At 45.6% G+C, this 15867-nt stretch overlaps 1 protein-coding gene across 8 annotated transcripts in view; it reads right to left on the bottom strand.

The window, feature by feature from the left end:
• Positions 1-6844, bottom strand: part of MYBL1 (MYB proto-oncogene like 1) — a 98965-nt gene extending 92121 nt beyond the window's left edge. For 5 of the 8 annotated variants that reach the window (XM_075583953.1, XM_075583962.1, XM_075583990.1 and 2 more), the window contains exon 1: positions 6390-6843. In XM_075583953.1, coding sequence (XP_075440068.1) covers positions 6390-6409 — 20 coding nt within the window. In that variant the 5' untranslated portion in view covers positions 6410-6843. Of the gene's footprint in view, positions 1-6389 lie in introns of all 8 variants that reach the window. The other 3 variants (XM_075583975.1, XM_075583983.1, XM_075583969.1) reach the window with 2 other exon arrangements.
• Between the last annotated feature and the right edge of the window lie 9023 nt (positions 6845-15867).

Genomic DNA, 15867 nt, shown 5'->3' with positions numbered 1-15867 from the left:
CTATAGATACAAAAAGAAGACAAAGAGCGCACGCCCCATAGTGTGATCCTGTACATTTAATAAAGGGAAGGAAATGGTGGAGGGATTAAAAACACTTACAAAGTATAAGTGATAAACAAGCAGTTTGTGATAAAAAGATCACCAACGATGCAGGAACCGTTCCGTGACGTGCTTGCAGTCCAAACAAAATCTCTGGGCAACACCCTCAATTCAGCTTCCACACGCTCCGGACGAAACGCGTCAGGGACGTACATTACGACACTAAGTCATCACGCTGTTTGCACGCTTTACGGCCGGAGCGTGTGGAAGCTGAATTGAGGCCAACTCGAATGGCACACTGTGTGGAGGACTTCAATCGATCGTGTTAAGGACAGCTGGTGTCGGGTGTTGGCCAGAGATTTTGTTTGGACTGCGAGCACGTCACGGAACGGTTCCTGCATCGTTGGTGATCTTTTTATCACAAACTGCTTGTTTATCACTTATACTTTGTAAGTGTTCTTAATCCCTCCACCATTCCCTTCATTAAATGTACAGGATCACACTATGGGGCGTGCGCTCTGTGTGTTCAATTATATATATATATATATATATATATATATATATATATATATATATATATATATATATATATATATATATATATATATATATATATATATATATATATATATATATATATATATATATATATATATAGTAGGGATCTCCAGAGCTGAATTGCTATGGGGGGGGGGGGGGGGGGAAGAGGAGAGAAAGGGAGCCCACAACACGCATGTAGCAAAGTGGGGCAGGGAATTTTTTTTTAATTCGTGTATTGCCATCATTATTTGTACGCAGCCTGGACACTTCACCAAAGGTGCCAAATCACTTACATGGAGAATGGTTACTCAGATGTATTTGCTACTTAACATACTGTAGTACTGTGCAGTAAGTATACATCTTGTGAATCTATGACCTCAAAGTACACACAGGTCTGCCTCAAGAAAGTAGAAGGCAGTGACAGCTTTGTAAACCACGATATGAGAAAAATATGGGAAGCTGACACTACTTGCACTTCATGGAACTGTAAGTTTTAATACCAACAGAATAGGTAGTACCTTACAGTCAATAACAGTCCCATCAGTGTCATTCTACAGCACAAATCTAACACCCGGGTACAACTCGGGTCTAAGAGAGAAAACAAAAAAAAGTTCATTTATTGCTAATACACTGGAGCACCACTCTTCAACTGGCAGCCCACATGCCTTCATATGGCTTTTAGATACACTGCTCCTGCTAATTACATATTACAGGCATACCCCACTTTAAGGACACTCACTTTAAGTACACTCGCGAGTAAGTACATATCGCCCAATAGACAAACAGCAGCTCACGTATGCGCCTGTCAGCACATCCTGAACAGCAATACCGGCTCCCTACCTGTACCGAAGCTGTGCGCAAGCGGGGAGACTATAGAGCCTGTTACACATGCTTTATTTACATCAGTTATGCACGTGTATGACGTTTGCAGTACAGTACATGCATCGATAAGTGGAAAAATGTAGTGCTTTACTTTAAGTACATTTTCGCTTTACATACATGCTCCGTTCCCATTGCGTACGTTAATGCGGGGTATGCCTGTAGTTTCTTATGCAGCGAAGTAAAGTTTTTCACACAAACTCAATTGTAAGTTAAGGTAATGTAAATATAATGTACAGAGATTAGAAATGCTTGCAACCTGGCATTTTTAAATTACAAGTCAATCCTTCTTGCTCTACTTCTAAAATGTTTCTGTTCTGACCCATTTGGAAAACTGGTTGAAGAGCTCTGCACTAAAGCAAGTAAATAAGTGCTTTGCAGCCAAAAAAATAAAAGTGATGAATCCAAAAAGAGGATGAAATTGCTTTATTTATTAAAGAAAAGAAATAATCACGGCTGTAGGTTCATTTGCAAAGTCTGGTCCTGCCTCCAACTCTTCAGTATCAAAAGGAGCTTGCAAAGCAATGGTTAAGGCCTTTAGCATAGTGACGCAATGCAAGGTCTTCTAGAACGCACTGGAGGGATTTGTCCAATTGACTGAGAGTCACATTTTCCAGAGTGCATTCCTTTGCAGTGAAGGCAAAATCTGGGCTGGCAGTATTGAGGCGCTGCCATGAACGGGACAGAAGTTACACCATTAGCTATGGCTTTTCAGCTATAAGCAATATTAACATTGTCAGATGAACCCAATCTTTAGGGACAACACATCAAGCAGCAAATGTCAAATGCATGGTTTTATATTAAGGGGATGATAACCGACAGATCAAGTTACATTAGCTAATGCATAGCAACAGATCAACATATAGGGATTTAGTAAACAAAGTGGAAAAAAGCACCTTGAGAAGAAGAGGAATATTGCAAAAGAAATACAGCTTCTGCTTGATGGCATGCATTCACCAGTAGTACCTGTTATGTAAGCCTGCAGAAACTAAAGTAAACATCTTGGTAGCATCTATCATACCCCACTATAAAAGACAGTGACATTGGAGAAGTCTTCATCAGTATTAGCTGAAGAAACCAATACAGGAGCTCTTCTCATGGAACAGTATTCAGTGTCTGCAAAGCATTTTGTAGCAGAAAACTGATAACAGATCCTTATCTATAGTGTATGGCTGTACGCATTTACAATCTGATTTCAAGTGGACAAATACACTGGAGACACTATGAATCTTGTAGACAACAAAACTTCCTATACCACATTTGTACTGCATTAAAAACAGATTGATTTATACTGCAATCAAATGGTTAAATAAAAAAAAAAAACAAATCCAATTTGTACTTGAAAATTGCAGTTCACACAGTTAAATATCAAAACAAAAATTATTTCAGTAGAAGTTGTGAACACTAAACAACAGTTTAAACCCCGTTTCTTTTGTTTCAATCCAGGCACTTCATTTTGTTTGCACATGGTTTGCTTGTTCCCTCTTAATTAATACTGGCTATATTTTGCATAGCAACTCTAAATATAGCATTTATTTTAGCAGCCCATTTTAAAGACCTCTTCACGAACATGGATAAAAAAAAAAAATTAAATTTGAGCAACTCTTTTGGAATATGTGATGTTTGCTTTGGAAACAGAAAAAATAAAATAAAAAAAAACGTAACTCTTTAGGTTGTCCAAATATCTCAATGATTATCAGTTGAGGGAAATAAATTAATAATCTCAGAATACATTTTTAGCAAATTTCTAAAATTACCCAAGACTGTTTTGTATAATGTAGGTCTTTAGTCTGGAAGAGTCTTGATCTTTTTCCAGTATAAACTTAGAGCAGCTATAATTCAAATTATACACATTCTGTTTGAAAACATACTTCATGTTAAAGAGAATATTTATTTGCATTGGTACGTCATCTGTTTATACAATTATTTTGAATAGCGCACAAGAGGAATAGGTAAATTCCAAGTATTGTATAATCTAATTTGTAATGGAATAAAATGAGCACTAGATATCTACAATCTTCCTATATTCATTAAAAGGAAAAATAAATAAATTAAAAACCACTACACCTCAGTAGAATGTAATCAAATCAAACTTTTTACACCGATTTGCATAACTTCTGTGAAATTCATGTAAAATTCTCAGCATTTACTTTGCATAAATCCACCCCCAAAGTAATTATACACATATTGAAACTGCTTCCAACACAGCTGAAGTCTGACAATACACTGACCATCCAACCACAGAAAAAGCTCTTAAACTGTGATGTTGAGACTGAAGGCTACAGGCTCAAATTTTGATAACACCGACTTGTCTGAGGAAAGTGAGTTTTAAATGCTTTTAGGTAAATACAAACCATGCAAATGTGTTGGTTAGTTTGCATAAAATATAGTCACAACATGTTTCGTAGGATGACATGGAAGAATTTACCCAGATCAATAACAAATACCAATACAACAAAACAATGTGCTGCATTTAAGACTTCGGTTATCTCCACGTAATAGAAGTATCCGTCAGGCACCTTATGCCCAATAAAATGTTTTGCAACAACCTGACGATTTTAATGGAAAAATATAGTCTAAGTATTAAATACATTGTTATATGTTAATAACAGAAAACACTAAGTATATACCGGTATGTTATAAATCACTTCTGAAATGGGATAGCAGGGGATATGCTGCACAGGCATAGCCACAAAAATACTGTACAAAACCAATTGTTTTTGCCATGCTGGCCCGCTACAATGTCAAATATATAAATAGGTTTACTACTTGGTAATACTCCATATACTGACAAGAATACGCAGCCCCTAACTTCCACTTTTTATATTTAGAGATCGTTACTGAAGAGTGACGGTATGGGGTGGGGAGCGGAAACACTACTTCGCATACTACATCTTTACTTTTTAACGAATAAGGGATATGAAGAAAGACTCCCCTATACCCTTATTAAATAATACTTCCTACATTGTAGCTTTTACCCAAGGTACTTTAATAATGCAAGAAAATACATTACTCAATTTGGACTTGGCACCCACCTTGTTCATCTTCGAAATTAACAGGAAATTGAATCGAAGAGCATTGAATTAATAGACATTTTACCGCTTCCAAGAAAAGCTATCATACATAAACATTTTTAAAGCAGGGCCATACCTATCAGTCCTCGACATTATAATGTATGATGCTTATCAATATTTACACGTCTAACAATTTGCCAGGTTCTCCTTTATTCATTTTTGGCTATGTGTAGTACATTACATTAAAAAAAAAGTTAAACATAAAAGCAGTTAAATCAGCAATTACCCTATTTTACATATTCAGTGATCTCCAAAAATTAACTACTTGTTAATCCCTTAAACAACAGACAAACTTTCATAACATCACAAAGCAATCCCACCACTAAACATTGTATTAATAATTTAAAGTAAAAAGAAAAATGGATACGGTTATCACCATTACCTTGTAACCCCTCTGCTGCCAGAGGGAAAAGGAACACGCAAAGGACATGCAAATGCTCATAAGTCTTTCTTTATTGATTGTCATTCATTGTCAGCAACGCATTGCAAAGTAATACGTGACTGTCCCAGCTGTCAGCAAGGGAGTAAAAAAAACCAAGACACATGATGCATTCAATATATGGGAGGACAATGAGAAATGCAAAATCAGAATATAGGCTCTAGTGCCGAGTATTGTTTCCAAACTACGTATGTACTATTACATCTACCTGAATGGAGGTTCTCGTTGGAGATCCATGCTGACTTTAGTGGTGCGGACAGAGCAGCTTGGAGAAGGCTTTGTGGTCCACCGCTCAAAAAGCTACACGTCACTGCGCAACGCTCTGGCCACCTGCTGCTTACATTCACCTCTAATATTGTTCATATGCACATTACACAGAGATAGCGATATATATACCAATCCTACTAATTAAATTGATAAGGATTTTCTGATGGTGCACACAATAAAGCCTGTGTTTTAATAACTGGGCAGCAGAATAAGCAAATGTAATAGTCCAACATCTGGCCCCATAATATGTCAATAATTTATGTACCAAGTTTTATTTCCAAGATACCATGTGTATTTGCTGTTATATTGGCCTATTTTATGGGATACTACAGGAAAAAATTCTGCACACCACATACAAATAATAAGGATATAACTACCGGTGCTCCTGGTTCAGGATTCTCTGTGATGATCCAGCTTACAATGGAAGGTATAAGAACAGGGCTCCACGGCATTTTCAAAATGTATTGCCAACAAAATGACTGACGTTTCGGCCACACTTAGGCCGGGGCCATACAGGGTTCAGCAGAGCGGAGGCGCGCTGACGCTGAGGCTCGCCTGCTGAAGTCAGCGAGATTCCATGGACTTGCAGGCGAGCCAGCGTGCGCGAAGGGAGCCGGGGGGAGGTGGTTGGAGGCGGGGCAGTGATGTCGCTGGGCCAATCGCCCGCGACGCACTGACGTCAACGTCACGGCGCCGACGTCACAGCGCCGTGACGTTGACGCTGCTTCAGGCTGATTGGATGTTTACAGCCGACAGCGCGCTGAAAAACAGCTTGGCTGTCGGCTGAAAACTCCAACGCCTCAGCACGCCTGCGCACGCTCGCGTGAGCCCCATCTCAAGGCATCCTCATTGAGGATGCAGGGGCTCAGCGCGGAGCGTCCGCACGGTTTTGAAAATTCCGTGGAGCCCTGTTCTTTATACCTTCTATTTTATGGGATCACATTTGTTTTTCTTATCGTTATACAGTATTTTGCAAGGCATAAAATATACTTCTGCACAAACTGTTGCTTAGCAGTGCTTTGGCTTGCCCCATGGAGTAAAAACTAAAGATACGAGCATCTAAAGAACTGTCACTGTGATGAAGTGTAGTACTACTGTACTAGGATAGTCCCCATCCCTTCCAATGGGCCTGTACTACAGCTCAGTCTCACCTGCGAGGCCTCCCGTCCATCCCTGCACAGAGTGTGAGGCGATCCCAAGAGGCACGGAAACTACCGCTCAATAACCGGCTGCTGTCACAGGGAAACTGCTCGCAGTCATGTCCCGGCCCCCCTCTTCCTGGTACCCCCGCCGCGCACGGACCCGTGACAGCTCGCTCCGGTACCCGCAGGACAATGGCGCACTGACAGCTGCGTCACGTTACAAACGGCTGCAACCCGCTCTTTCCGCGCGCTCCGCCCAGTCACCGGCTCGCGCTCCCTTCTCCCTCTCCGCTTTCTCTCTGCCAGTTCCAGACGCACAGCAGCTGTGGCTACACCGGAGGGGAGGAGCTAGTGGGGGAGACCTAGGAAGAAGAGCCAATGGAGACACAGGAATAAAGGGGTGGGCCCAATGAGAATAGAGAGGCGGGTAGTCCCAAAGTTTTCATTTTCCCGCGTGTCTCTCCTGCCTGCACTAAAATAAAATAAAAAATAAAATAAAAAACACTTGTTTGAATCGGCGCACGCGGCCTTAGCTCCCATTGGCGGTTCGAAAAGACTCGCGTGTTTGGAGGCGGAAACTTTTTTTTTTTCTTAACAAATGTCAGGACCGCGGGCCGAGTCTCGTGCCAAGCCTGCCGTTTGAACCAAAGGGAGAGCTCGGGCCCCTTCGCACCCCCCTCCTCTTTCCCTCGCGCCCCCCTCCCTCGCGCTTATTGAAGGTGCAAGTGACGAGCCGGGGGGGCGCGGCCCGCTGTCAGACAGAGTCCCCCTGAGAGATGGTGGCAGCTGTCAGTCATCGCGTGGCGGGAGGTGCTGCCAGCGCCTCCGAGTTCCACGTTTGCAAAATATCAAATGAGCAACTTCATGCTATTGTCCGTTATGTAAACACATAATATCACTCATTCCAAAATAAATCCTCTTGAGAAATGGTTAGCAAGGGCAGGTATCTGTCTTTCTCCCGCCTTTCTAAAGGCGTGTTAATAATAAACATTAGACAGGGTTAAAAATGTTTTACATACTGTACCCAACACCACAAAAAATACTTCAATTATTAAACATGCGTTTCATAGTGTTTTTCTAATTCTATTTCCCCCTGCTGTGTTTTAATGTGTTACATGTATCTCAACAGATGCTCTCCTGGTAAACTATATTCATTAAAATAATAATACCTAACGCACTACTATTAACTGGCATGTTGACACTAGCTTTACACTATTTGTTCCAATATTAAATCGCTTTAGGTATATTTTTCTGTGAGCTGAAACATTAAGTTTAATATTCACTTTATTTTCAATAATACATTGTAGATTTTATTGTAGACTAAATTATTTAGATTATTTATTTTCATTGATTCATATGGTGCCAACATATTCCGCAGGGAAGTACAATGGATGTAAAAGACTGCACCATTCAGAGCAGCATGGTGACCTCCAGAAGGCAGGAGCCGAGTTATTGAAGTGTTGGCTTTGTACATAGTAATTGGCTTCCTGTGTTTTGTATTTGGCGAGCGCAATTTCACTATGGACGCAGCCTTAGGCTGAGTCCATGGTGACTCAGCCCGTGCGGAGGCGCGCTGAGGCTGAGGGAAAGCGGGTGCTTTCCCTGGCCTTGGTTAGCGCGCCGTCCGGGGGCGTGTCGGGGGGCCGGGCCAGTGACGTCACAGAGCTAGTTCGCCCTCATTGGGAAAACCGCTCACGTGACCGGCCCTGCGCTCCGATGAGCGCGAAAATGTAAAATTTTCATAAGACACACGCTTCCGCACGCTTGCGCGAGCCCCTGCTAAAGCCACTCTCATTGCGGCTGTAGGGGCTCACTGCCGAGCCGCAGCGCGGCTCAGCACGGGCATGCCTGAGGCCTTATAATATAAAACCTGGGAGTTTTAGGCAGTTACAGTGCTAGCTCTTCCAACCCCCCCCAAGCAGAATTTCTTAGCTCTCACGTTGTTCAGGGCTGTCCCACTGTAACTACCGTCACCAGGACCTCATTATTCCCAATATCTGTCTTGGCAAATTGAAAACAAAAAATTAGTTTTTAGGGAATTGCCCTCATATAAACTAACGTCTTTGCAGCTATATAGGGCAGCAATCCATTGCAGAGTACACATATATATTGCAAAGCAATGTATTGTTACGTGTCCCAGTGCCAACTTTGATACAGGGCCCGAGAATTGGTACAGGTCATTGTTCTTTGTTTCTAGTGAAATGGGGCTAATTGTTTGTGCCTCTGCTGGTGTGCTCTGCCCGGTGTCCCCTAACTTGGATTTATGTAAATGCACCTCCCTAATTTAGTGCACTTTATTTATTTTACAGTGCACTTTGACAAGGTTTATTTTATATTTTAGTTTCACCGGTTTTTCTTTTTACTCGGATCACCAACGAGTAAGTTTGTTCCTCTGATTGCGGGCCAATCAGTTAAAACCGGTCAAAAATAGGCTGGTGAAATGTCACTATCAAGAATACCTCAGATAAAGTAAGAGCTTTTTTGACCAACAAATTAGGGTAATTGCAAGTCCTGCCCCCCCCCCCCTTTTTTTATTTTTTCATTTAAATGTCAACAAAACTCTGTATATTGATCATGTTGATATCAGCACTGGTCCCATGTAGATTCATGTAAACTATTTTTTATTGATGACCTGAAGAAGATGGTGTTTGGGACTGAAATATCAGAAGACCCAATGTTTGTTGTAACGATGGGACATACAGTGGCGAGAAAAAGTTTGTGAACCGCAATGATAATAATTACAGAAATTTCTCAGGTTTTTCCATGATAACATAGGAGGTGATATCACCGCTCAACCCTAATATTCAGAAGTAAAATTATATGCATGGCAGTGCATTGGAAACAATATAACAATATATATATATATAACAATATATATATATATATATATATATATATATACATACATACACATACATATACATATACATACATACACACTAGCTGAGAGACCCGGCGTTGCCCGGGATGTAAATGCGTAATAGGTAGTATTATTTATAAATCGTGGAACAATAGGTGAGTATTTGTTGTAAAGGTTGGATAATAATATTGAAAAGAAAGATGGAATAAAATGTAATACGATGTTGTTTAAAAATGTTTTATTGTAAACACACCACAGTACAATGTATATTTTGGTGACATAACAGATGTAAAAATGTGAGGCGTGTGTCCTGCTAGGGTGTGAGGCGGCGGGTGGCGCGTGGATTGTGAGTGCTGTCTGTGAGTGGGGGTCCTGCTAGGGTGTGAGGCGGCGGGTGGCGCGTGGGTTGTGAGTGCTGTCTGTGAGTGGGGGTCCTGCTAGGGTGTGAGGCGGCGGGTGGCGCGTGGGTTGTGAGTGCTGTCTGTGAGTGTGGGTCCTGCTAGGGTGTGAGGCGGCGGGTGGCGCGTGGGTTGTGAGTGCTGTCTGTGAGTGGGGGTCCTGCTAGGGTGTGAGGCGGCGGGTGGCGCGTGGGTTGTGAGTGCTGTCTGTGAGTGGGGGTCCTGCTAGGGTGTGAGGCGGTGGGTCAGTGATGTCGGTGCGTAGGGGCGGGAGGCAGCAGGTGTGTGTGGAGGCAGCAGGTGTGTGTGGCGGCAGGTATGTGTCGAGTGTGGCGGGTGTCTGTTGAGTGCATGCAGCGGCTGTGAGGCGGTGGGTGAAAGGCAGAGGGGGGCGGAGTAAGGGCGGGTGAAAGGCAGAGGCGGGTGGGCGCGAAAGCAGAGGCGGGGAGGCAGGAAAGCGGGCAGGAAGGCGAAGGGTGGTGGGAAGGAGTGGAGGAGGGGGGGATGGGGTGGAGGAGGGGGGGTAGGGGGTGGGAGGGGGGGAAGGGGAGCGGGGGGGGAAGGGGAGCGGGGGGGGAAGGGGAGGGGGGGGGAAGGGGAGGGGGGGGGAAGGGGAGCGGGGGGGGGTAAGGGGAGCGGGGGGGGGAAGGGGAGGCGGGGGGGGGGGGGGAAGGGGAGGCGGGGGGGGGGAAGGGGAGGCGGGGGGGGGGAAGGGGAGGCGGGGGGGGGGAAGGGGAGGCGGGGGGGGGGAAGGGGAGGCGGGGGGGGGAAGGGGAGGCGGGGGGGGGGGGGGAAGGGGAGGCGGGGGGGGGGGGAAGGGGAGCGGGGGGGAGAAGGGGAGCGGGGGGGGGGTGGAGAGCAGTGGGCATATGTATTGTCATAATTAATGTATGTGCATGTCCCCCGCTCTCCCCCCCCCTGCTGGTTGGGCTGGTGCCCCCCCCCCCCGTTCTCCGTGACTCGGCCCCCCCCTCCCCGTGACTCCACCCCCCCCCCGTTCCCCGTGACTCGCGCTCCCCCCATCCCCGTTCCCCGTCACTCGCGCTCGCTTGGTCCCCCGATGTGCCGTCCGGCTGAGTGAGGCGCGTGCAGGAAGCGCCCTGTGTGGGCCTGAGGCGCGAGGCTGCGCGGGTGGGCCTGAGACGCGAGGCTGCGCGGGTGGGCCTGAGGCGCGAGGCGCAGTGACTTACCTGAGCGGGAAGTAGCGCCGGGGAGGTAAGGGAGCGGCTGGGGTAGGAGAGCCGCGCTTCCCGCCCGGAGCCGGTGCAGGGCGGCGCACGTGATGGGGGGGGGGGGCGGACAGAGGGTGAGGGGCTCCGGAGCAGCATCGTGCGTTGGATGGTCGGCAGCGTGAGTTTTGTGTTGGGGTGAGGGGGGGGGGGGTGATGGAGCATCCCTTGTATGTTTGGGTGGGGGGGGTTGATGGGCTGCAGTAGCGGGAGAGCTGTGGCTCAGGTATGCAGGTTATATCCACATGTAACTAGTAGTACTCTGTGGGGATTCAAACACCTTATCTTGTGGTCTATAAAGTATAAGACACGTAATGGGGCTTGCTATGTGATCAATACAACCGTTCAGCTATCATGTCTCTGCTTGCAAGTCAGTCTTGCCCGGCATTCTCCCTCAACTACAAAACCGAAACCGGCTGACGTCATCAGTATGCGCATCAGTATGTGGATATAACCTGCATACCTGTGACTATATGGTTTTGGGGGGCTGATAGCTATAACTACCGTCAGTCTATCCATTATACTATGGGTCTGGTATATATACAATTGATGTATGGGACATATTAGGTATAATAACCAAACGTTGAAAGAGGTTATTGATGATAGACCGTTATGTTATATATGTTTACTCAGCCTAAATGAGGTGTGAATGAATACACAGCTATTGTGCATACTCCAGCGCTTTCTCTTTTAATTGGTTTTACTTATACCCCATTGAAATGTTGTAGCAGGACCTGAAATGACCTGTCAATGCAAGGAAGCCATCAAATGTCCCTGATTTGAAGCAGGTCTCTAAGGAGGAATGGGCCAAAATTCCTCAAAACCGATGTGAGAAACTGACCAGCAGTTAAAAGACATGCTTACTTTAAGTTATTGCTGCTCAAGGGGTACTGAATCTAAAGGTTCATATACTTTTTCACACATGGATATTGAATGTTTAATCATTTGTGGATAAATAAATGTTGAGAAAGTATCATGTTTTTGTGTCATTTGTTTGATCAGTTTATCTTTATCGATTATTAGGACTTAGATTAAGATTGAATAACATTTTAGGTTTGAAATATGTGAAATATGTGAAAATCCTAAGGGGTTCACAAACTCTCGCCACTGTGTGTATCAAGGCAAAAGTAGTGCAACTATAAGACAAGAAAACTACACCATATGTATAAAAGAAAAAACACCAATGAAATCAATAGGACTCTTTTTTTTCTACACATCTTGGGCAATGTTTTGGTCCCAGAATTATCCCACTTTTGTCTTGATACATGTGTCCCCAATTGATTAGCCGAAAACCCACATTGAGTTCAACAGAAGTTACCGCAGTCTGATGCTTTAGGGTACATTGAATTCCCCCTTAATGTAAAAATGTATCCTTCATTTCATATCTATATTTTGTTCTTTGTTGTGTGTCAATAACAAATATTTGATTCCTTTGCATTATTCCATGCAACCACTTTTTTCCTCTTAAAAAAAAAAAACGTTTTGGGGTAAAATGTTACATTACATCTTACCATCGAGCATTTAAAATATATGAGATATAGATATATTTACACACACACACAAAACTTCCATTAGTAAAGTGCAATTCACATTGATCCTTTGTCCTATAAAAATATAAAGCTATATTTCCTGTGCGATGAAATGTTTGAATAAAAAGCATATTAAAATGGCATGGGAATCTCAATTCATGACATTTGCAAATTTTAAATCCTTAGACTGCAGCGCCACCTATCAATCATGAGACAGAACTGCACTGGCACACACCTTTCCAGTAGGGTCTGCAGCTGTGAGTGAAGGGGTTACAGAAAGGTGTGGGAAATAGTTCCAATAATCAGAGTTATGAGTACTTTAGTATTAGGGGATATCTTTTTTATTTGGGCCAACATTGATATTATAAGACAAGCTTTCAATAGTCACTCATTCCCTCTATATTGTAAACTCACGAGCAGGGCCCTTTGTATCTGTTTGTGCATGTGTGTCCTCACCTGTAACCGTTTATGGAATATAGACGTAACGGCCCATTCCCCCCGCCCCCTCCCACCGCAGGAGATAGGTGTTAGGCTGTGCTTATAGTGTCGGCGACGCCGCAGCAAAACATGTATTGCCGCCGTCCCGTGTGCTTATTGTATAAGCGACGGCTTGGTTGCCGATCGCTGGAAGTCAAGTGAATTAGATTTTTCTAGCGACCGCAGAGTGACGGCACTATATGCGCAGCCCTACTATAATAGTGTAATTTATAGTCTCTATTCACCCTTCCTAACAGGGTTTAGATCTGCTCATAGAGTGCTAGCTGAGTGGGTTTTACTTTTATCTTCTCTCTGGGTCTTTTTTCCTTCATGGGTTCAGGCCAAGGCTGTTAGGAGTGTAACACCCCTTCCCTAGCCACAAGGGAAACACAGGCGTTATGGTGCTACCTGTTAGGTGTACAAGAGGCCTAAGCCTCCGCGCTCGGGGAGCCTGGGGTGACTGGTGCTGCGCCACCCCCCGTGAGGATCCCTGCATTGGCAGGATAGGCCCTCGCGGGAACCGGTATACCTATAGTGTATACCCCACAAATCACACTAACGCAAGTTATGCAATACGTCTTTGCTGTGGTCCCACAGTCTAGCAAAGGAAACACATGCAACACAGCAATACAATAAAAATAACTGTCCAATAATAGTCCTGGGGTAGCTAAACCCAATAGTACAGTGTCCCACGAGCAATCCCTCCGACTGTATGAGGGCAGCGCTACCCTCTCCCCTTGCGTTGGTGCACAATACCTTTCTGGCTTTGGATCCAGCCAGGCCACACTTCCCAGCAAGGGCAAAATAGCAGCAGAGTCCCACGCTGCGGAGTATCCAACACAAGCCCCACACCTCAGGGTCCAGGTGATGGCTGCTCCTCAGGCCACAGGGGGGGGGGGGGGGGAAGCCTCCCTCTGCACGCCAGTCTGCTCCACTGTGCTCCCTCACTATCAGGAGCTACCTATACCTGGGGCCAGCCCTGCACACGTCTCTACAGCATGGGGGCACTATCTGGGGTAAAGTCTGGCCTAGTCCAGGGAACCTTACTAGCTCCCAGGACAATCCTAGCACCGCATGTGCCCTGGCTGCTCTGACTCCACGTCACAGACACAATGTTTCATTCCCTGCTCAGTGTCAGAGTTGAAGGACATAGAGTTTCTATTATTCCATCCCTGCCTCTAGTTAGAGTCAGCCCGAGGAGCCATGTAAACGCCCCCAGTGGCCAGGAGGAATACCCTGCTACAGGAGGAATACCCTGCTACAGGAGGAATATCCTGCTACAGGAGGAATACCCTGCTACAGGAGGAATACCCTGCTGCAGGAGGAATACCCTGCTACAGGAGGAATACCCTGCTACAGGAGGAATACCCTGCTACAGGAGGAATACCCTGCTGCAGGAGGAATACCCTGCTACAGGAGTAATACCCTGCTGCAGGAGGAATACCCTGCTGCAGGAGGAATACCCTGCTGCAGGAGGAATACCCTGCTGCAGGAGGAATACCCTGCTACATGGGGGAATACCCTGCTACAGGAGGAATACACTGCTACAGGAGGAATATCCTGCTACAGGAGGAATACCCTACTACAGGAGGAATACCCTGCTGCAGGAGGAATACCCTGCTACATGGGGGAATACCCTGCTACAGGAGGAATACAGTACCCTGCTACAGGAGGGATACCCTGCTACAGGAGGAATACCCTGCTACAGGAGGAATACCCTGCTGCAGGAGGAATACCCTGCTGCAGGAGGAATACCCTGCTACAGGAGGAATACCCTGCTACAGGAGGAATACCCTGCTGCAGGAGGAATACCCTGCTACAGGAGGAATACCCTGCTGCAGGAGGAATACCCTGCTGCAGGAGGAATACCCTGCTGCAGGAGGAATACCCTGCTGCAGGGGGAATACCCTGCTACAGGAGGAATACCCTGCTACAGGAGGAATACCCTGCTACAGGAGGAATACAGTACTCTGCTACAGGAGGAATACCCTGCTACAGGAGGAGTACCCTGCTACAGGAGGAATACCCTGCTACAGGAGGAATACAGTACTCTGCTACAGGAGGAATACCCTGCTACAGGCGGAATACAGTACCCTGCTACAGGAGGAATACCCTGCTACAGGAGGAATACAGTACTCTGCTACAGGAGGAATACCCTGCTACAGGAGGAATACCCTGCTACAGGAGGAATACAGTACCCTGCTACAGGAGGAATACCCTGCTACAGGAGGAATACAGTACCCTGCTACAGGAGGAATACAGTACTCTGGTACAGGAGGAATACCCTGCTACAGGAGGAATACAGTACTCTGCTGCAGGAGGAATACCCTGCTACAGGAGGAATACAGTACTCTGCTACAGGAGGGATACCCTGCTACAGGAGGGATACCCTGCTACAGGAGGAATACCCTGCTACAGGAGGAATACCCTGCTACAGGAGGAATACCCTGCTACAGGAGGAATACAGTACCCTGCTACAGGAGGAATACCCTGCTACAGGAGGAATACAGTACTCTGCTACAGGAGGAATACCCTGCTACAGGAGGAATACCCTGCTACAGGAGGAATACAGTACTCTCCTACAGGAGGAATACCCTGCTACAGGAGGAATACCCTGCTACAGGAGGAATACCCTGCTACAGGAGGAATACCCTGCTACAAGAGGAATACCCTGCTACAGGAGGAATACCCTGCTACAGGAGGAATACCCTGCTGCAGGAGGAATACCCTGCTACAGGAGGAATACCCTGCTACAGGAGGAATACCCTGCTGCAGGAGGAATACCCTGCTACAGGAGGAATACCCTGCTGCAGGAGGAATACCCTGCTGCAGGAGGAATACCCTGCTACAGGAGGAATACCCTGCTGCAGGAGGAATACCCTGCTGCAGGAGGAATACCCTGCTGCAGGGGGAATACCCTGCTACAGGAGGAATACCCTGCTACAGGAGGAATACCCTGCTACAGGAGGAATACAGTACTCTGCTACAGGAGGA

The sequence above is a fragment of the Ascaphus truei genome, chromosome 2 (assembly GCF_040206685.1).
Source record: "Ascaphus truei isolate aAscTru1 chromosome 2, aAscTru1.hap1, whole genome shotgun sequence".
Lineage (NCBI taxonomy): Eukaryota > Metazoa > Chordata > Amphibia > Anura > Ascaphidae > Ascaphus > Ascaphus truei.
Note: the sequence above shows the minus strand (reverse complement) of the source record. Positions and strands in the feature narration are given on the sequence as shown.